This window comes from Microtus oregoni, unplaced genomic scaffold (assembly GCF_018167655.1).
Source record: "Microtus oregoni isolate MIOR12 unplaced genomic scaffold, Mior012 000054F_ref0000373, whole genome shotgun sequence".
Lineage (NCBI taxonomy): Eukaryota > Metazoa > Chordata > Mammalia > Rodentia > Cricetidae > Microtus > Microtus oregoni.
Window position 1 is genome coordinate 9514735 of NW_024543830.1, and position 22096 is coordinate 9536830.

General features: G+C 47.8%; 1 protein-coding gene across 1 annotated transcript in view; it reads left to right on the forward strand.

The window, feature by feature from the left end:
• Positions 1–17169: 17169 nt before the first annotated feature.
• Positions 17170–22096, forward strand: part of Casq2 (calsequestrin 2) — a 60330-nt gene continuing 55403 nt past the window's right edge. Inside the window, exon 1 of the mRNA XM_041638040.1 lies at positions 17170–17571. Coding sequence (XP_041493974.1) covers positions 17296–17571 — 276 coding nt within the window. The 5' untranslated portion in view covers positions 17170–17295. The remainder of the gene's footprint in view (positions 17572–22096) is intronic.

Genomic DNA, 22096 nt, shown 5'->3' on the forward strand with positions numbered 1-22096 from the left:
ACTTGGGTCTCTCGTGCTCTCCGTGCTGCGACTTCAGGAAAGACGTTGAGCATGCTCACTCCCACCCCTGACAGCGCCACGAAGTAGGTGAGGGCCTTCCACACGCGAGCTGAACCCTCCTTGCCGTGGGTGCCACTCAACATGGGCCGCCCCACCCGTGGGAGGGCCCGGCCCAGCCCAGCAGCCCCAACACCCCCGAGACCCGCACACCTACGACACCATCTTGGAACACCTGGGTCCCTCTTGCTGTTGGACCAGCCGCTATCTCACCTGAAAGAATGCTGTCCTCACTGGAAAAGACTGAAGCTGTACTCTCTCCCCCACCCCACTCCCCCAGTAGGACATCCGACTGCAGAAAAGGCTTGGGTCTTTTGCACTTTGCTTGTTCTTTTAAATTCAAATCCAGGTTTGCAGGGGAGGGAAAGTAGTATTTGAATAGACCTTAAATTCCTGACGTGGAGTTTGGTCACAAATCTTTGGTGGCATGGCACAAGAAAGAAGTGACCTTGCTTGAGAATGTAGAAGAAAGGAAGGAAGGGAAGGAAGGAGGGAGGGAGGGGGAGAGAGGGAAGGAATGTAAGAACTTACAGGCTTACATATTCAACCCCAAAAAGGAAGGACACGGGGTTGCTGATCTAAAGATGGTTGGAGCAAGATTCCAAATTTCTGTCTTCCTCTCTATTTTTATTGAGTGTGGGTCCCATGGGGTCCCCTGAAGTAGCTAGTGTCTGCCCTAAACTACTGGTCTTTATGAATCAGAAAAGAGGAGAATTTCTTCTGAACCCCCACATCTAGTTAAAACCTCAAAACTTTACATATTATGTCATCTGCAATATTTCTTTTTCTTGCCATATTTCGCTGGATAGATCTCTAGTGTGATGTTCAATAAAAGTTGCAAACAGCCAACCCCTTACACTGCCTGCCTACGAGCTGTGCTGTAAGAAGCAGCAACTTCTCTGCTCTCACCTCTGCCATCTGCTCCCCAGCTGTGAAGCAGCAACCTCTCGTGAGCGCATCAGGAGTTTACTGCCCGGATCACGGTGCCTAGCCTGGTGTGCCAAAACCACTGGAGGAAAAGATGACGCCTTCGACACCTTTCTCAGAGAGGCAGGCACTGGCTATGTGTGCCCTGGGCAGTGTTCATAGATGTGGACCCTATAGACATTGATGGGGTTCGCACTGGTACCTATTACTGCCAGCTCTTTAAACCCAACCATCTCTTCACATGCAAGAAAGATGCTGCCATGACTCTCCTCTGCCACCACACCGCTGGTTTGCATGGTTCCTAGCTAGATGCACTTGATTTGTTCCTTTACAAATCACCTTCTCTGGCTTTCTTCCTACGATTACCTCTTTCCAGAGGTTTCTAGTTGGCCTCATCTATTTGCTTTGCCCTTTTCCTGGTGAGGTTTGTTAAAATGTGTGGCTCTGTGGACTCACCGTCTCAATCACGCTTGGAAATTGTCCAGCCATTTATTTCTTTAAACATTGCATCCAGCCTCCTCTTTCTCTGCTCCTTCAAAGACTCCAATATATATGTCCAAGTTACTTGATTGTGTCTCACAGATTAACAGATATTGGTCTGTCTGTCTGTCCTTTCCTCTCTTGTCTTCCTTTCTTAACTTCCTTTTTTCTTCTCCTTCCTTCTTTCCTCTTCCCTCCCCTTTCCTTCCTTTCTCCCAGCTTTCCTTTCTTTTCTATTTTAGAACAGTTTTTCATTGTTCATCCTTGTGCCTCATTGTTCCCCACCATTGTCAAATCTTTTTGTATTTCCAGGTATGTTACTTGTCATGTCGAGTAGTTCTATTTAGTTTTGTTAGTGAGGATGTGTCACTTGGTACTTCAGTTGTCATATGACCTGTTCCAGTAGCGCCTCCGTCACCTCCCCTCCTCAGCTAAGACCATCAACAGTGCTTTAAGACGCTGCCATGCTTAACAAGATCGATGCCCCAGCAAAGGCCGGGACACTTGTAATGTGTAGACTTGGGTCACGGGGCAGTTACCTTAGGGGGTCACCTTAGGGAAGTCACTTAACTTCTGAGTTTAAGGAGTCTCACCTAGAAACTGGTGTGAGAATAAGATTAGCTACTGCGGAGGAATTCACTGGGTCCACAAACAGATGAAGTAGGAATGTGGGACTCGAGGCCCCTTCGCCAAGCGCTCCTATCCGACCACTTTGGAAGCTGGCTTTCCTTATGAGTCACAGGGAAGATTAGCAGTCCCTTTGCCCTCCGAAGGAGGGGCCAAGGAATGCTTCTGGATATTCTGAACCCCGGCCACACGTTGCAAGATCACAGTGGCTATTCTTAGAGCCTTGCTGAGATCCTCAAGTACGGGGGCGGTATTAAGAGCCCACAGGTGTCAGAGGCCATGCCCCATGTCCGGAAACACCAGAAAGACTTGCCTCATGCCTCATTTGGTTATGTGTGTGCATGTCCCTGTACACTTGGAAACCAGATCACAGAGCAGACTCAAAAAAGCTTGCGTACTTTGGCTCCATCAGCCTGGTTGTCTACTGAGGATAATGATGAGGGAATTTGTAGACCGGGCTGGGAGTCTGCTACCATAGGAAAGCAGAAATAGGTATCAAGGGCCACACTAGAAGGGAAAGACGAAAGAAGTAAGTGTACTTCTCCGGGAATAGCTAAGGATAGCATTCTTCCGGGGCTATACTTAACCCACAGCCCATCAGGCAAGCAGACAGCAACTGGCCACACAACTGGGATGGAGATGCAGGCGCATGGTCAAGAGTGAAGTGTGCTTCTTATCCAGACTCTGAGAGCAGGAATGAGGTCTTTGCTACCTGAGTATTTACCAAAGCCCTGGGCAGTGCCCACAGAGAGCAAACTTTGGGGAACAGACTCCAAGCTCTGCTTTAGTCTTGCCTAGAACTTCTCCAGTGACGTTTTTGAGGCCAGATGATTCCTCCCTGTGCTTCGTAGAACATTCAGTGGACCCCTACATTGACCCATGCCAGTAGCTCTTCTGCCAGCTCACCTCTGGAGTTAAGACAATCAACATGGTTTACAGACATCGCTGAAGGTATCCAAGGGAAGGAGGGGGGCGAAACTGCTCCCGGGTAAGAGGCGCGGTGGAGCCTTCTGGCTTTAACTTCAGATGTGGCAGCATTTGTAGGAACTCCCAGGAATAGAGCTTGAGAAATGCCGAGAGAGCTACAGTAAAAATCCAACACGTACACCGGTTTATTTGTGTCTGTAAAGCCACAAGGCATTATTTATATGTTTCCCCCCCTCAAGCACTTAGCAGAGGCGTACTAAGTGTGGTTCATTACACATGCTCCAGTCAGAGCCCCAGCTGCTCAGGTCCCAGCTTCATCCTTTATTATGCATGACGCTGGACAAAGGAATCCTGTCTCTGCAGCTCAGGTTCTTTGTCCATAATGGAGATGATGGCAGGAGCCATCTCACAGTGCAGCTGTCGGGCATCACGTTTGTCCATGGCCATGGAGGGCTCAGCACCGCCCTGGATGGATACAGGATGAGCTCTACAAAGCACCAATTTCAGCCCTTTTTCAGCTGAAGGGAGAGGTGGCAGTATTCTACGGGCTCGTGTTAGTAGCACTAAGGTTTCTTCTTCTGTCTTAAAAAAAAAAAAAAAAAAGAAGTATCCCGTATAATAACTGAAATGTCCTGTCGCTTAAAATAAAACCACTGGGAGTTTTCAGTCTCTCAGGAGCCTGTGTGGGCTTTAGGAGGATCAGCTGGGCCAGCTCCTGTCTCAGGCATTCAGGCTGTCACTCAGTTGCCATCATGGTTTGGACCGCTGCAGGACTTTCAGTTGTCATGATTCTTAGCCTTCGCTAAGTTGTCAAGCACCAGGAAAGAGAAAGCATCCTAGAAAGTTAATCCTGGGTTAGGCAAGGTAGACTCGAGAGCCCCCGCCAGTTTGATTTATTGGACTCAAATCCCAAATTACACATCTAAATGTCTCTGAACTATCTCAGCAGAGTTAGTTAGGAAGTGCTGTCGTCATTCGAGTGAAGCTGACTTTTTTGTTTTAGGACTGGAGAAACAGCTCATATCTGCCTTTGGTTATTTGTCCAGAGTGTTTACAAATAGCCTAATGCCTACCTAGACGGGCCTTGAGATTGCTCTCTGCGGTGGCAATTTTGAGGGCTGAACTTGATGAGATTTAGAATCAACCAGAAGACACATCTGTAGGTGTAACTATGAAGGACTGTTCAGAGAAGTTTAACTGAGGGGAAAGACCCACCCTGAATTTGGGAGTAACTGTCTTATGAGCTAGGATCCCACGTTGAATAAAGAAGAGCCGAGCTGAGCACCAGCCTCTCTCTCTCTCTCTCTCTCTCTCTCTCTCTCTCTCTCTCTCTCTCTCCTTTCTGGCTGAAGATGAAATGTCACCAGCTGCCTCAAGCTCCTGCCACCATGCCTTCCCTGCCACAATACACTCTCAAACTGTGAGCCAAAATACACCTTTCCTCCCTGAGTTGACCCTTGTCTAGCTTGTAGGTGTAGCAACAAGAAAAGTAGCTAGTACACTGCCCCACAGTCCTCTCACTTTCGGCAAGGATGGGTGTCATCATTGGGTGTCTGTTCTTCTGTGGTAGTCCCAGGCTTTGGAGGGATTCACCGCACCAGCATCTGAATGACTCGGGATGAGCTTTTAGGGAGATGTGACAGAGATTTGGATTATGAGGTTGGAGAGGATGATGTTGTGGCCTCTAGGAAGGAAATCACTGCTGTCTCTTCTAGACGTTGGAATTGGATGCAGAGCCAGGAAACTGTCCACTCACTATTCAACAACCAGATACAGTCAGTAGTCAATACGATGATGGTTTGAGACAAAAGAAAGCAAATCAGAGAGATGAAAATGGAAAACATCTGGTGGTGGTGTTGAGATGAATCACAGTATAGTGATTCGAATGAGCAATGTTCCCATCAGCTCAGACATTTGAATGTTGGTCCCCAGTGGGTGGCACTGTTTGGGGAGGCTTAGGAGGAGGGGTTGTTGTGCCCAAGTCCCAGAGACCCCAAGAAGACCACCAGAGACACAGTCTCACAGAGATGCAAAATCAAAGTTTAATTCTGCAAATCGTGATAGGGACCTCGTCTGACACACCAATGCAGCAGGGGCCAGAGGAGGTGCCCCACCATTCTTAGGCAGGGTTTATAAAGTAAAACACACAAATCTACAGTTATGGACGTAAGGGGTGCGGGTGACTCTCTGATTGGCTCCAGTCTAGTGGACTTTCTACTTAGCGGCTGAGCTACAGCTTCCTGATTGGTTGTCCCTGAGCTGAGGCCTTTTGGTACAACTCCAGGTTGTACTTTCTGTTTTCTTGAACGGAATGTTGCCCTTCTGGGAAATGGAAGCTTAACTACCTTGGGGTCTAGCACGAAATGGAGTTGGTTGTGTCCCTTCACGGTCTTGCTGTATGTAGGAAGCATAGCAGTTGGCGATCTTTGAGTGTTTATGGTTTTGTTCCTCTTTCAGCTCCTTTTCTCTCCTTCGTGCTCACAATTGTGGTTGAAATGTGAGCTCTCGGCTCCCTGCATCTAGTTACCATGCCTCCCTGGCACGATGGACTCTTATTCCTTAAGAACATAAAGCAAGTAAGCTCTTCCATTTTTTTTTTTTTTTATTTTCAACACAGGGTTTCTCCGTAGCTTTTGGTTCTCTGTAGCCACCTCAGTCATGGCATTTCTCACAGCAGTAGAAAGGTAACTAAGTCACCGCGGCCCGTGGCCCCACCTTCCAGTTACCCAATGCTATTTTGCACTAGGGTCTTGCTACCTGAATCTTGATATAATCTCATTTAAATATCTCCAGCTTTTCTAATTGCTTAGAAATAGACAAAAAAAAGCCAAAAACAAAAGCAACAAATCCAACACAAAATAACAACCACGACAAAAACCTAAACTTGAAATAACTGCAGCCAGCCAGAATGATAGTGTGCTGGATTCCTCATCCCCAATGTTGTGAGACTAGGGGAGGGGTTTGGAGGGATCACTTAGGTCTATAGCCTTCATGAGTGAGATTATTGTCCTTATGAAAGGGACTGCAAGGAGGTCCCTCAGCCTTTCTGTCATGTGTGGTCACAGTAAGAAGGCATCTTCTATGACACATGAGATAGGACCTCAAGTGCCATTAAGTCTGCCGGCGCCCTGATCTGGGAGCTCTAAGACTTTCGAGCCATGAAAAGCACGTTTCTGTGCTTATAAGCCGTCTTTTCTATAGTACTTGGTTACAGTAGTCACAGTGGACTATGGCCGAATTCCTATTTCTAACACTTCTGCTTTTAGCCCAGATAGAGCAACAGGAACAAATATATCTTCCTATCCGAAAGACACCCCGCAAAAAGAAACAAACAAAATTAAACACCTGCTACAACAGTGTTTAAAGCTCCCTCCATCCAGGATGCGCGGGATGACTTAGAGGATACAGACGCTTACTGTCAACCCTGAGGATGTGAATCCCCCTACATAGTTCAGGGAGAGAACCAACTCCAATAAGTTAGTCTGTAATCTCCACATTTTCCCGAAGAGAGCTTCTGGGAAGTGGATGAGAGAGGGAGAATTTTTATGTTGAGATGAAACTGAGGGTCCAAGAAGAGGAGGCTGCAGTTTACAAGTACATAGAATATCAAAAACAATTACTACCAGGCCTGGAGAGAGGGCTCAGCAGTTCGGAATGCTCGCTGCTCTTGCAGAGGACCCAGGTTCAGTTCCCAGGACTCATGTGGCTCACAACCATCTGTAACTCCAGTTCCAGGGAATCTAAAGCCTTCTACTGACTCTTACCAGACACCATGCATGCACATGGTGGCCCAGACATACATGTAGGCAAACACTCGCATAAATAAAATACACAAGTCTAAAGAAGTAAATAAAGGGAGAGGATAGTTACTTGAGATATCCTTGAAGATGTGCTGAGGGTCATGGTCAAACACTGAGTCAAGTCCTGAATGAAGCCTACGTGCTGGTTTTAAAGGAAACTCTTTGAGATGAGGAAAGAATGACCTTAAGGGTTAGACAGGAGGGGTCTTCAAGCAGAGCTCACACAGAGCCAGCCGGGGGGGGGGGGGGTTAGACTTTTAGAGATGAAAACCAAAATGCCCGAGGTGGAAAATGTGCTCACTGGCAACAACAGAGTCGTTGAAGGGAAAAGACTAGCGAACAACTTTGAGAGCGTAGAAAGAACACAGCAGCTCAGTCAAAACTGTCCACTTCAGCACTGCTGGCTTACCCAGAAAAAAAAAATGTTTTTCAGAGACAAAAGCAAAATTTGTAAATCTTTTAAAAAATACTAATGGACAGGAGAGAGGGATCAGCGGTTAAGAATACATACTGCTCCTGCAATGGACTAGAATCCTGTTCCCAGCACCCACGTTGGGTGGCTCACAGCCGCCACCTCTAACTCCAGCTCAGAAGGATCTGATGCCTCTGGCATTCCCAGGCACCTGCACTTCCATGAACGCACCTCACCACAGAGCTAAAGTGACAATAATAGTAACTAAAAGTGAAAGAGTTGTCACTAGTGGGCTTCCACGGCGAGAATGTGAAAGTCCTCTTGGGAGAGCGTGTTGATGTCAGCGGCTCCTCAGAATATCGCAGGGTGGTGCTCCTGCAAGGCAAATGTGTAGAACTTAGTGGATGGAATAGAACAGTAGCGAGATGGAGGAATCCAAGTTTATCTACCTTCTTTCTGTAAGTCAGTTTGCTAACTAAACAACTAACAAAGAAAAAATGTTTGAATCAACTCAGTAGATACAGAAGAATTATTGGACAAAATTCAAGACCTATTCCTGATTAAAAACTGTAGCCGATTGGGAAAAGACTGAATTCAAGCTAATAGAGAGCATATTTTATTAAAACAAGATCTGTAGTTACTGTCACACTTAACAGAATGGACTGCTTCTCCTGAGATGAGGACAAGGCTAGGCTGCCAATATTCTCGTATCTGTGTCTCCTCAGCATCAACCTGGGGGCTCCAGGCCATGTGGCAAGTGAGTAAAATAGAACAAAGAGGGCCATAAGTCTCCAGGGAAGAGACACGAGTCTCTGTGTATACAAATGCTCTGACTGTTTGTGGAGACAAGCTAGTGCAGTCCATAAAGAATTTCTAGAACAAGTGAATTAAAGTTTGGAGAATATAAAATTGATATACAAACACCAATTGTATTTCTGTATACTATCAACAAAAAGATGGAAATTGGATTTTTACAGAAGTATCATTTTAAGGGATTAAAATCTATGAACGAAAGAGGAAAGCCTGTGGAGTAGAAACGACAAAACACTGGATTTAAAGAAGACATCTGTGGAGAGTCGGACCTCTTTTTCATCCTTCTGAAGACTCGTGTGCCCGTGTTATTTCTTTCCAAAGGGACTTACTAATTTAGCACAATACCACACACAAATCCCAGCAGTAATCTACTTAGGTATCGCCTGGACGCCATGAAACACGCGCCTGTGTAAGAGAACAGTCTGTGACACGCAAGCTTGGGAGAAGTGGCCGTGTGCAATCCTGTAAAGGTCCCGAGACTCCGGCCACCCATGTGCTTTTCCCTTCTTCCTTCTACCCCCAAGAATCCTTCTCCAGTTTAATAAACTGTCTCTGTTTCTATTACTTTCTTTAAATGACAGTGAATAATTTTGTTCATACCCACTTTCTGGTAGTAACTGATCCCGTTGCTTTTCTAGTATCCAAAGATTTTCTAATATATATTTTTAAAAAGACTTGATTATTTTATGTGTGTGAGTGTTTTGCCTGCATGTATATCTATGCACGCTCTCTTCTGGAAGCAAGAAGAAAGTATTAGGTCCACTGGGACTTTTAGCCACCACGTTATTGCTGAGAGTCCAACCCAGCTCCTCTGGAAGAACACCAAGCTCTGTTAACCACTCAACCGCTGAGTATCTCTCCAGCCAGCCCCTGTTGTTCTTTTTCTGACGTAGTTTCTCTGTGTAGCCCTAGTTGTCTCAGCACTCACTATGGAGACCAGGCTGGACTCAGATTAAGAGATCTGCCTGCCTCTGCCTCCTGAACACTGGGATTAAAGGTGTGCACCACTACACCTCAGATTCTGTACTTCACTACATGTATTTATTTCTCTGTGTGTGTTGATGTGTGTGGGTACATGCGTGCCATAGCACACGTGTGAGGTCGGAGATTAACTTGTGGGAGCCAGTTAGCTCTCTTCTCGCGCCATGTAGGTTCCAGGGATTGAACCGAGGTCATCAGACTGGGTGACAGGTACCTTTATCTACTCAGCCATCCTGCCTGCCTGTCAAATTTCATCCTTTAGATATTCACTATTTACTACAGTTTCATAGCTACTCTTCTATTGTTGTGAGAAGGCATCATGGCCAAGGCAACAAGGAAAAGATCTGAAGCTTGCTCACAGGTTCAGAGGGTGAGTCTGTGACCATCATGGCGGAAGACTGGGGGACAAGCAGACACGGCTTGAGCAGCACCCAAGAGTTCACAGCTGCTCCACAAGCACCAAGACTGACATGAACTTCTGGAACCTCAAAGCTAACCCCAGTGACTCTCCTCCTCCCACAAGACCACACCCCCCAATCCTTCCTAAAAGAGTTCCACCAACAAGGAACCAAATTCAAATATAAGAACCCATGGGGGCCATTCTCATCCAAACACCACATGTAGAATATAATTTTTAAAAGAAAATAATAGCTTTATATCTCGTGTGTGTATGTGTTTGCTTAGCCAATGTGCTGTCTAAACATCTGACAGAATCACCTTTCTCTGTGCAATTATTTTAATAAATATAAATGGAATTAATCATTTATAAACCAGCAAATTGAAACTCATCCTTAATCTTTTTTCAGTGATTATGAGTGATATGAAAATAAACATTATAGGACTAGTGAGACCCGTCGAGGACCAGCCTGGACAAAAATCACCTCTTACCAGGGTAGGGGTGTAGGCATTTAAAAATATAAGTAAAGAATACAGAGACGACTGAAGAAAACAGAACAGAAACCACAGAATAATACTGGGCAAGCATTCCAGTGATAACTGAAAATCGCCTGTGTTTGTTTTTCCACCGCTTTTATATCCAGGTCCTTCCTTCCTTCTTGCCTTAATTCCTTCCTTTTTCCTCTCTTCCTTCCATTCCTCCATCCTCCTTTGCTTCTTATTTCCCCTATTTAAACGCCCATTTTCCCTTATTCACCCCTGCCTTGTAAATTCTATGTAGGTTGAGCTTCCCCCTCTAGGAGACCAGGCAGGCCGCCCTCCTTGTGCAGACCAATCTGACGTCATCCCAGCCAGACTGGTCTGCTCCTCACAGCTGTACAACAAGCCGATTACCTGCCCTCGCTCAGCCTCCGTTTCTTCACCTGCGAAATGGAAGACTTGATACTCAGTTCAAATAAAATAGAAGAAAATTAAAAATAAAAGAGTATGGGAGTGTAATGAGTCCAGCGACTGCCCCCATAGTGAGCCCTGGAAGCATTAGTTTCTGTGCTGGCTGCTTTTATGTCAACTTGACACAAGCTATAGTCACCTGAGAGGAGGGAACCTCAATTGAGAAAATGGCTCTGGAAGATCAGGCCAATGTTGAGGGCATTGTCTTAATTAGTGATTGATAGGGGAAGGCCCAGTTCATGGTGGGCAGTGCCATTCCTGGGCTGCTGGTCCTGCATTCTCTAAGGACGGTGGAGCAAGCCAGTAAGCAGCACCCCTCCATGGCCTCTGCCTCAGCTCCTGCCTCCAGGTTCCTGCCCCGCTTGAGTTCCTGTCCTGACTGCCGTAGATGATGAACTGTATTAAGCAAGAAGAAGTGAATGAAATAAACAAGCCCTTTCGTCCCTAAATTGTTTTTGGTCATGGTATTCATCACAGCAATAATTCTAATTATGACAGCCTCTCCCTCCTTCCTGTACTCTCAACAACCAGGGAGCTTATCTGCTTGAGTATGAAAAACCCGAGTCTCTTCCATGGAGCCGTCTCCGTGTGGACATCCAGCTAGCAATTCTTGGCTTCTGTAAGTGAAACGGGACCTCAGAGAAAACTGGTGGTTACATGTGGTGGGAGACAGATGCAAGACTTCCCCAGCCGGGCTCAAATCCCAGTCCTACCAGTACTAGCCATGTGACCTTAAGCAATGTCCTTAACTTCTCTGACCTCAGTTTGTCCACCTGTGAAGTGGGAGGAGTAAAATTGCCATCTTCCTAGAGTTGCTCAAAGGAATAAACCTGCAGTACCTTTGAAAAGGCCTGACCCAAAGTGACTCCCCAATGCTATTTAATATGGAGTTACTGAGCTCTGCTCCGGGCCCAGGCTAGTTATGAGAATGCTGGTAGCAGATGTTTGCTGATCCAATAACCTTCAGACCCATCGAAGAAGATAGGAACTCCAGAGGGAGGGGTGTTTCCAAGGAGAAGCGCCATGTGTCAGGGAGTGAATGGCAGCCCCAGTCTAGGCTGACACCCTCCCCAAGGAAGTGACATATGTCAAAAAACAGGGAACAGAGTCACGCTAGTGGAGCCTTGGGGCTTGTCAGCCTACTGCTGCTCTCTCTGTTCTTGATTCTGTTCGGAAGTTTCCAGATGCTGGTGAGGTGGAAAAGCTCCTAAGGAGCCCCTGACATTCAGAGCTCTGGGGAAAGGAGGGCTTCGACAGCTCCCAACCCTGTGCGGCAAAGTCCCCGCAACGTCGGGATCTGGACACCAGTGTCTGCCTGCTCTCCCCTAGGGCCGCAGTGAGCCGCCCCAGGACGCGCCTAAGGCAAACACAAAGAAAGATGCCATGTTCGGCTTTGTCCACTGGGTGGAGTATTTTAGTCAAAGAAGAGCGCTCTGGAGGCAGTGGGAATTCCCTGTGGAGAGAGGCAAGCTTGGGCTTGTCCTGGGTCCAGCGCCCTCTAAACCCTCCTCTAGAAGGAATGCAGGCCGCCCCTCCTAAAGTCCAGCCCCGGAGAAGCCCGAGGCCTGTCCTACATCCAGGAACTCTCAGAACTAAGAGGAAAAATTTCGAGCCAGAAGAGGGCCACGGGAGAGCTATGTCTGATGCTAATTTTCACAACTTGGAAACTGAGAGCCAAGGAGGGGGAAGGGGAGCTGACCTATGCCTTTGCATGTAGGTGTGACTTTTAAATGTAGTTGACAACGTCTGTGTTTGAAAGGATAAAACAGTCTGTAATGTTGACACAGGGTGCGGGGGTGGGGGGTGGGTGCGGGGGTGGGGGGTGGGAGGGCGCTTGAGCTGGAGAGAGCCTGCAGGTGGAGAGTGAGGCTGGCCCCTGGGCCCCCTGCCCTCTTTTTTCCAGACTTCAGCCCCCTCCTCCTCAAACACACATATACACTTCAGCTATCTGCTCTGGCAGCGACTACGCTCACTGTGTAACTGCCCTTGAGGGAATGAAGAGATTCCAGAGAGACACCCTGTGCCTTCCTTCCTCTGCCTACCAGACTATTGAGACACTGGACCCTAAGCAACTGGAATTTCCATAGCAATCTCAGACCCTCTTACTTCTCTTCTGGGGGGTTGGGCAGAGGGCAAGGTTAAAGCCCCGATGTTACCTGAGGGGTAACTTGTCTCCCGGGAAGATTTCCCACCACGCTGATGAGATCACTTGTCAGGAGAGACTGGAGACAAGCGCTACTGGATCCATCTGTCCATGGTGAACTGGACCGCCCTTTGACTAGGATTGTTTAATTACACACAGCTCTTGACCTCCCTTTAACCCCACATCTCAGGTCAGAACCCCAAAGATGCACGAGGGAGTTCCCAGACCCTCTTACTTCTCTTCTGGCATGGCCACATTGAGTAAACCTTTCTCCACTTTTCACTAATGTCTCTTAACCGGCCTGCTGAGGACAAGTGACCAGCCATAGGCCTCTAGGGCTGCCTGGGCACAGACTCTGCCCTCACTCTGGTAAAAAAAAAAAGGGGGGGTGGGGTGGGACTTTCTTTCTTTTTCTTTCTTCCTTTTTTTTTTTTGTGTGTGTGAGAAAGGGTCTCTTTCTGTCCCCCTGGCCTGGAACTCATTGTGTAGACCAAGATGGTCTTGAAACTACAGCAATCCTGCCTCTGCCTCCCCCCAGTTGTTTTCTTCCAACAACTAGCATGTTGCCTTTGTCTCTTCTTTTGTCTTAACTGTTCTTGAGAGCATATTTCCCTATGTAATATATTGTATGATATAAGTGCACATGCATATTCTCTCTCTCTCTCTCTCTCCTCTCTCTCTCTCTCTCTCTCTCTCCCCAAAGATGTAAATTCATGAATTCAGGTTTATAGTGTTTCTACACCCTGTACCCAAAAACATGGCATGTAAGAGATGCTCTGGAAAAATCTGTGTGATTGACCAGTAAAGAACACTCCATGGCTTCGAGTCCCAGTTTACTTGAGAACTGAATTACTGTGCAGATTAACCTGAACCACGCTCTTGCGATCATCTGCCACCTTTCAAGGAACAAGTGGAAAGGGGTGAGGTTGGGGGATCCTAGATGTGCTGGCTCACAGAGACAACAGGTAGAAATTGCGAGAAAGCCAAGGGCTGTAGACTATCCCTTTACACTCTATGAATATATGTCATGGTGATTGGGTTAATAAAGAAGCTGACTGGCCAATAGCTGGACAGGATAATGTCAGGCGGGACTTGCAGACAAAAAGAGAGTACAAGGAAGAAGAGAAGGAGTCTGAGACTTATGGGGAGACTCAGAGGGGCGAAGAACTTGCCATCCTGAGAAAAGGTGCCGAGCCGTGTGGCAGAGCATACGTAAGAAATATGGGTTAATTTAAAATGTAAGCGTTAGCTGGTAATAAGCCTGGGCTATTGGCTGAGCATTTATAATGAAGTCTCTGTGTCTCTTTGGAAACTGGCTGGCGGGACAGAAAAAAAAACCCACTTACAAAGGGCTTGTATCACACTGTGACGAGGAACATTGATCTGTATTTGTTTGTTTGTTTTCTCCTTCTTGTTCAAAAACAAATGCAGCGAAACTGAAAAATGTCCATGAATTGCATGTACAACCCATCGGTTCCAGCAGACCCGCACAGACCTGGAAGTGTGGGCCACACTGGTTTGATCAGGACCGAGACAGCTGATCTGAGGCACACAGGTGGATGTAGTACCCCGTTCATAAAAACCCATAAGTCTGGTGGGGAATGAAACCAGAGTGACCCCAGGAAAACAAAGGCTGGGGAGAGACGGCTGCCACAGCAAACTGCCAGCCAGGAAAACGTACTCCTCCCTAATGGGTGGGCACAAGTTTGCCTTCCCCACTTCCACCCACTAGGGTACACACGGACCCTCAGCATCACAGGTATGTCAGAGACTGCATCCTCGGGTGGGCTGGCAGGTCCCACACAGAGTCCCCTGTTGACAGGACCTTCTTACTGGAGCAGCCAACCCGAAGCCAGACTTGAAGTCTAAAGTCAATTTAAAAAAACAAAACAATTCTCTCTCTCTGCCCATGTAGTTCTGTCGTCGCCATGTCTGTAGTGGACTTGGCAGAAATGAAAACATTCTAGAGAAATTCTGTGGCTCTCCATCTGTGAAACAGTGCCCCCCGCAAAAAATGGGAATTTCCCCAGGAATTTTCTGCTAGGAAGGAAGGGCAACAGCCTGAGAGGCAGCTCACCTCCCACAGATTTTCACACAGTTTCCCCTGCACACATACACGCCCGCGCCTGCATACACGTCAACATTTCCTTTCTCGTTTAGATTGTTCTATCTTTTCAAACACATACATTCTCATCTCCATTTAAAGGTCATGCCTTTAAATGGAGGTAACCTGGGGCTGCTTAGATGGTATATCCTTGGCTCTTGGTCCCCCTTTTAAGTTTCTGGCTCACTTCAGAACCCTAAAGACAGACTTGAAGAGGTCAGTGCACCTCTTGTCCCTTTTCCCAATGTGTATGCATTGAATAGATGTTTCCTGCTCTGTTAACTTGACGCTGTTAATTGTTTTATTGAGATGGATGCTGGTCTGACTTGGGACACGGCTTACTGCGCCCAAGTTTGATAACAAGTCAAAATGCAAAGACTCTGATGTTAAATGTTTCAAAGTGACAGGGGTAGAAATGAAAACGAGGGGAAAGAAAAGAAACAGTTACTTACTGAGAAAAGTAGAGCGACTTCTAAATAAAGGTAACCCAGGGAGATTTAGACAACTGGGAACAGTTTGCAACGCTGACCTCAAAAAGACAAGGAAGGAAGAATCTTTTCTAAGGAAGGAGGAATCTCGCAAGCTTGCCAAGGACTGTTGTTGACAACGCTCCCTTTAAAAAGCACAGAGACAGTGCCCCGGGAAGGACTGATCCCCTGGGAAGGACAATGGGTCAGGGTTATCAGTGCTGAGCTCCCCCAAAGTCCTGGTCTCCTGGACATAAAAGTGAGGCTCATCAGAGCTTCTGAGGCAGCAGAAGGCCTCAGTACAGTCAGCACTGGGATTAGCTTTGTCTTCCAGCCGCTGGGAAAGGTGCCGGTGACTGGCTTTCTAGCGCAAAGAAGATAAACATTGGCCAGACTCCTAAGCACCATTATCCCCTCTGAAGAGCATAACAGAACCATTATCTGACCAGAAGAAAGAGCCACCTAAGGGGTACGGGTAGGGGAACTGCTGAACGAGAAGCCACACAGCCCAGAGCCCTTACTTCCGCAATGCGGAGTCTTTGACGGCTCTGAATCCCAGACCCACCCTCCATGGTCCAGCGCTCAACCCCAATCAGCTCAAGTGGCCAGCTGCACAGTTGCCAACTGAGCGCATGGTGAGAACGGACCAGATAAGCTTCACAAACAGTATTAGAAGTAGAGAAATTATTGTAATAAGCCACGTTCCACCCACTCCAGTGAGAAGGAATCATGTACAATGGCTGCTTTTCTAGGGCTTGCTTTGTGCCAGACTTTTCTGTCTGTGTTCTAAACACTACGGTTGCAGTCTTCCCCATTTTAAACAGCGGGGATCTGAGCCTCGGGGAGGGTGCACGATGCTCTGGAGTCTACCAGCCACTAAGAAGGCAGAGTGGAGATTTCGACTCTGATCTGTCCCAACTTGGATAAACTCCCAGAACAGCCTGTTGCTGATGAAGAACAGGGCAAAGCCATGCCTTAAAAGTTAATGAAGGTGGAGATGTGGAGGGGGTGAGGTGGAGGGGTCGGTGAGGGAGGGGAGAGGGAAAGGGAAAGAAAATGGCAGGACCTTGGCAGAAAAACCATGAATGTTCCCGCGGAGACCAGAAAACTTTTTTGAAGTGACTTTAAAATAATTACCAGTTCTCTTGCCTCTGGCAGCCCCCAGCCACGGGACCTGGAAAGGAAAAGGAACTGGTCCTTTGTGTCCTGGGTTAGTAGGAAAGCATGTTTCTATGTCCCTGACTGGCAAGGACATGTGGGCATGCTGTTGCCAGGACTGGGATTCCAAGAGGACCTAGAAAGGCGCACGTGTGTGTGTATGTATGTGTGTGTGAGCTTGTGTGCGTGTGCGCGCGCATGTGTGTGTGTGCGTGCATGTGTGTGTGCATGTGTGTGTGAGCGTGCGTACGTGTGCATGTGTGTGCGCATGTGTGTGTGTGCGTGTGTGCGTGTGTGTGCATGTGTGTGTGAGCGTGTGTGTGCATTTGTGTGTGAGCGTGTGTATGTGTGTGTACGTGTGTGTGTGTGAGCATGTGTGCGTGTGCGCGCGCATGTGTGTGTGCATGTGTGTGTGCGTGTGTGTGTGCGCACGCATGTGTGTGTGTGTGCGCATGCATGTGTGTGTGTGTGCTCCCTCAGTGAGACAGTGCAGGCTGCGTGGTTGCCCTGGAACTGAGCATCACCATCTCTAAATGTTGCATTTTTAATGTCCTAACTTCTCCATGTTCTTAGTGGCCCCATTTCTTGCTTTCTCTTCTCATCCTCCCACCCGCCCCCATGAGCTTCCTTCTCTTCTTTGGCCTTTGCCCCCCCTTATTTCTTGGTATTCAGTATCTTTATTCTTGCCCCCCCACCTGCTGCCCCTCCACCAATGACACACTGTAACGCTGTATAGACAAATCCCTCAACAGTGTCATATCTGACTTATTTTATTATTATTCATTGCATGATTTATTTTTAGCCCGAAACAACTGCATCCTAAAAATGGAGTTCTTAATGAGACAGAGACTGGGAGAGCTATGCAAGGTATCTAGGGCTTGGCCTCCCAGCCTCCTGCCCGGCTCTTTCTCTTTGCGCATGTGTGCGTTAAGCCTCCACAGTCTGTCCTGAGCCCAAGACTACACAGCTGCAGGACCCAAGGAGGTGAGATCAGCCTCTTTGCTCTGTGCTGGGCTCAGCAAAACCTTCAGGAGCCTTCCATCCCATCTCCCATGATTTTGAGTCTCGGGAGAGAGAAACAAGACTTTTCCCCAATGAAGAGAACTCTCCTGCTCCTGGTGGGGGTTTATCTGTTGTCCTTCAGCAGGGCAGAAGAGGGGCTGAACTTCCCCACGTACGACGGGAAGGACCGAGTGGTCAGCCTTTCCGAGAAGAGCTTCAAGCAGATGTTGAAGAAGTACGAGGTGCTGTGCCTCTATTACCACGAGCCGGTGTCGTCAGACAAGGTGGCACAGAAGCAGTTCCAGCTGAAGGAGATAGTCCTGGAGGTGAGTGTGAGTGGGCCAGCGGCCACCTGTCTGAGTGAGCACGAGAGCCCGTGTGGCATTCCACAGGGATGTGGGAACAAGGGCATGGAGAATACATCCAGAGGTCTCGTGTGGAATAAGTAGTCTCACGTAGATGAAGAGGTTTGTTTTGCGTTTTGTTTTGTTCCGTTCTTTCTGCAGAAGTGGACAGACTCTTAAGGTGGAAGGGAGTGAGGGGGGCGTTGCACACTGACTCCCCTTTATCCAGGGAGCTGGGTGAGCATTGCTGAGGACAAAGAGCAGGGGCTTGTTCATGCAGACTTGCAGAATCAGAGCAGGGCAGCAAGATGGGAGGCCCCAGAGGCCATGCTCCAGGCAACTGAGTTAAAGGTCTTTCTTCACATGTCCTGATGTGTCAGGGGCTCGTGTCCCACCTGACCATTTTCAAAATGTTCCAGCTGTTGTTAGCCTTTGGCTTAAGGGAACTGAGGGATTTCTTGTGAATTCATTCAGTGCCAAGTCCCCCATGCTTTTCTCCACACTCTGCCCTGGATCCTAGAGAAGCCCAGGTCCTTTGTCCTTGCCCAGGGGGAGAGCGGCTAGGTCGACTTTAGACTGTGGATGTGTGCCTTTCTGGGCTGTGCATTCATCAACAGGCAGTTTTGTTTTCTTTTCTCAGAAAGTTCTTGATGTGAGTTTGGGGCCCCCGCTGAAGTCATTTCTTATTTTATCTGTATTCCATGACCTACTGGTCACCTGGCACAGGGCACGTGGCATTTCTAGTCCTTTGCCATTGCCAGCGAAAGGCTCTCGGCCTCTCCTCCTGGACAGCTGAAGGGCACCGACACTTCAAGAATACCCATGCTGCCAAGAGTCCTTCTTAGTCCCCGCAGCCAGCTCCACACACGGCTACAGGAAGGGCCGCTTGAGAATTAACCAGGCAGTAGTTTCGGGATACTCAGGCTAATCAAACAATACGATTAACAAATTCACCACATAGAAACCAGGGAGATTAAAAGTCTCAGAAAAAAATGACTATAATAAAATCCAGCAAAGCCACACAAATACATCAAAATAACATTAAAAGACGGAGAAAGCATTTGAGAGTTGAAAGAGCCTCCTGATCAGCAGAGAGTGCTAGCGCTTTAACAAATCTCCATAGCCATCATGGTCTTCCCTGGGCCGAGGGTGGCGGCTCTGTCCCTCTGTAGAACTGGGGAATGTCACAGGCTGGAAGAAGAACAGTCCCAGAGCGCACCTGCTGCTTAGCCCGTGAAATGGATACATTACAACTGTCCTTCTCAGTTACAACAGCGAAGTCACACAGAGTCGATTCGGCAAGCTCACACCTGACTAGTTAAAGCCAGACTCAGAAGAACCCCTCCATGGCTAGGGCATAGTGATGACCAGTTTTAAATACCTGCTTTAATTAATAGCACATTTGCACATGTTACTGCAAGTATGTCCCTTGTGTATACTTGGTTCTGGGGTCCCAGGGAAAAATCCTAAGAAGGGACGGCCTTGGGGTCCCGTCTTTCCAGATACCTTTTCTGTGAGGGTGCTGAGTAGTGGAGATTGGTAAAGGGAAGCTGAGCATGGGCTCTAGCCTGATGTTTCTCAGGGAAAACTAAAGGAAAGGGAAGATGGGAATGGTTGCCAGGAGCTTGGGGTGTAAGTTCTAGCTTTGCCCCTACTGCGCATGCGAGCCGGGGCTGATAACTATTTCTTGGAGCTTCAGTTTCTCGTTTATACAAATGTGGAGATAAAGAAACCCTTGGGGTGTGGGAGAGCCAATAAGGACGATGGTTTATGGAACACTTGATGTGTGGGGGGAGGGGGGACTGCTTAAAGCCCTTTGTGTGTGTTAGCTGACTTAGTCCTCAGTCACCCTGTGAAGTGAGTACGGGCACTCTCTTCAGCCTGCACCCAGGAGGAGACCCCCAGAGGCCAAGTTGCCCACTGGCACTTGCTCATTTGTGTGAGGCAGTCTGAGCTCCCACAGCCCCCATGGCGACCTCCTGGCATCAGGTGGACATGAAGGATGCTGCTGCCTGCCCTGTGCAGGATCCTGTCAAGCACCTTCCCAGAACAGAGTTACCAGTCCCAGGCCTGGCCTGAGGGTCCCAGCTGAGTGACACCTGGGCTGAGAAGTGCTGAGCCCAGGAGGCAAGTCTCAGAAGTGGCAAGAGGCCAGGCTACAGCTCCTGCGTCTATCTATTAGGATGTGTGTTTGATGCAGGCCCAGGCTCTCCTTTTCACTAGGCAATTCATGGGCCTTGCCTCCTGAGTGCTGGGGTCACAGATATGTGACGTCTTTATAGTATGTTTTTCCTGATAGGTATCTTCTTGCCTACGGTAAAGTTTAACTTAGAAGTTAGGTGCACAGAAAGATGACTACAACTAAGAAAAAATTAGTACAGTTCCAGCAATGCTGTGTGTGTGCACTACCACACTTCACTGTGCACACCCACAGTACAGTTCCAGCAATGCTGTGTGTGCACTACCACACTTCACTGTTCACACCCACAGTACAGTTCCAGCAATGCTCTGTGTGTGCACTACCACACTTCACTGTTCACACCCACAGTACAGTTCCAGCAATGCTGTGTGTGCACTACCACACTTCACTGTGCACACCCACAGTACAGTTCCAGCAATGCTGTGTGTGCACTACCACACTTCACTGTTCACACCCACAGTACAGTTCCAGCAATGCTGTGTGTGCACTACCACACTTCACTGTTCACACCCACAGTACAGTTCCAGCAATGCTGTGTGTGCACTACCATACTGCACTACACACCCACAGTACAGTTCCAGCAATGCTGTGTGTGTGCACTACCACACTACGCTGTTCACACCCCTTTCCTTGTTCCTTAATTGTTGAGAACTTGCAGCCTCTCTCTAGCCTATCCTGTGCCAGCATCAGCCCTCTTGCCCTTTGAGGCCTCTGGTATGTAAAGAAGTGTTACTTGACTTTAAGCACTGTACAGACCAAGACCAAGAGTCGCACTGACTTTCTGAGAAGGCTTTGAAGTAACTAATGGGCAGGTAGCATACATGACATGGAAACCCTAAATGAAGAAAAGAGTCTCACTTCATGGGCAGGATGGAGCAGCGTAATATTTCATCCCAGTACTCAGAATGGCATACAGTTTAGACTGAAAATCATTTATTTCTGGTATTTGCCAATGGTATGGCTCTTATCTAGCTTAGGGGAGACTATAAGAAAGAGGAGATTGCTGTGTAAGGCTTTCTGAGCATGCCCAGAAAAAGAAAAATACCCTGTCTTTGTGTTGGTACTTGGGAAGTATGACAGGGCAGAACTGGTCCAGGAAATGAGTGAGAATTTCCCAGGCAAAACAAAAAGGGAGGAAGGGGCAGAGAGAGAGGAAGCATCTGAGGGCTCTTAAATATCTGCTCTGAGTTCTCCCCTAAAGACTGTCCGTGGGCCTGCCTTAGAATAAGGTTTCTATTTCTCCTTGGAGAAGTGCCTCTGGAAGACAGTCCCTCAAAGGCATTAGCAGCAGCACCCCGCCCCCTCCCCTTGGCAGAGTCTGAACCTTGTGGAGAGAGTGAAGTTTTGATAGGATAAGAGGCAATGTGGTCATTGGATAGTTCATAGGAAAAGGGCAAGTAAATGCAGCCAGGGGCCTGAAGCTTGAATTTTCCTTTCCGTTCTGAGTCTAACTCCCCAGGGCTCCCTTGGGCCAGTGCACACCTGGTACACAGTGATACATGGGTGCCTATATATGTTTGTTGGGTGGATGAAATGCCAGAGCTTGAAAGAACCCCAGTAATCTTCCGAATTCTTCTGAACACCTCATTTCATAGATGTGGCTCTTCCTGGGGTTGTTGGGGTCAGAGCCTTGGCCCTGAAAGCCGTAACAACCTAGGCTCAACCACATATTCTCACGAGTCCAATAAAAGAGACAAGCAATAATGAAGAGAGGAAAGGGACATTTATTTATTCTGTCCATTTTGAAAAGAGTAATTCAGTGTCCCTGAAGTCCATGTTTGAGGTCCTGACATGAGGTTTAGGTTTAAATAAAAGGCAAGAGGTGTTCATAGCTGAGCAGTCCGGGTCAGGGTGTGTCCCTACCTGTCATCACTGTCTGAGTCCCAGCCTGTCCTGCCTGTGGTTGTCAGAACTGTGGGAGATCTTCTCCTGGGACCGAGGAGCCTCCCCTGACTGACAGCAGACTTCAATGTTTTCCCTTCGCCAGCCTGAGACCCCTGGGGAAATCCCAGTTTCTTGGGGCTCATTGTTTCAACTGTCTGACAGCCAAAGGAAGGAGCCACAGGTTCTCTTGGAGCATCTTCTCTCCCGCAAGAATGGTTACATGTCCTTCATGGTAGGCTCATTTCCCCACCGGGTCTCCTCATTAACCATGTAGCACAGCTTCCTTAGAAATTCAAATTATAAAAAGAAAGAGGTAGATGAAGGATGTCATAAAACCCATCATGGCCAAGCAAGCATGGTTGGTATTCTGACATGTTTTCAGTTTTTTCCCTATGTCTAAACATGCATTTTCAGCCAGAGTTA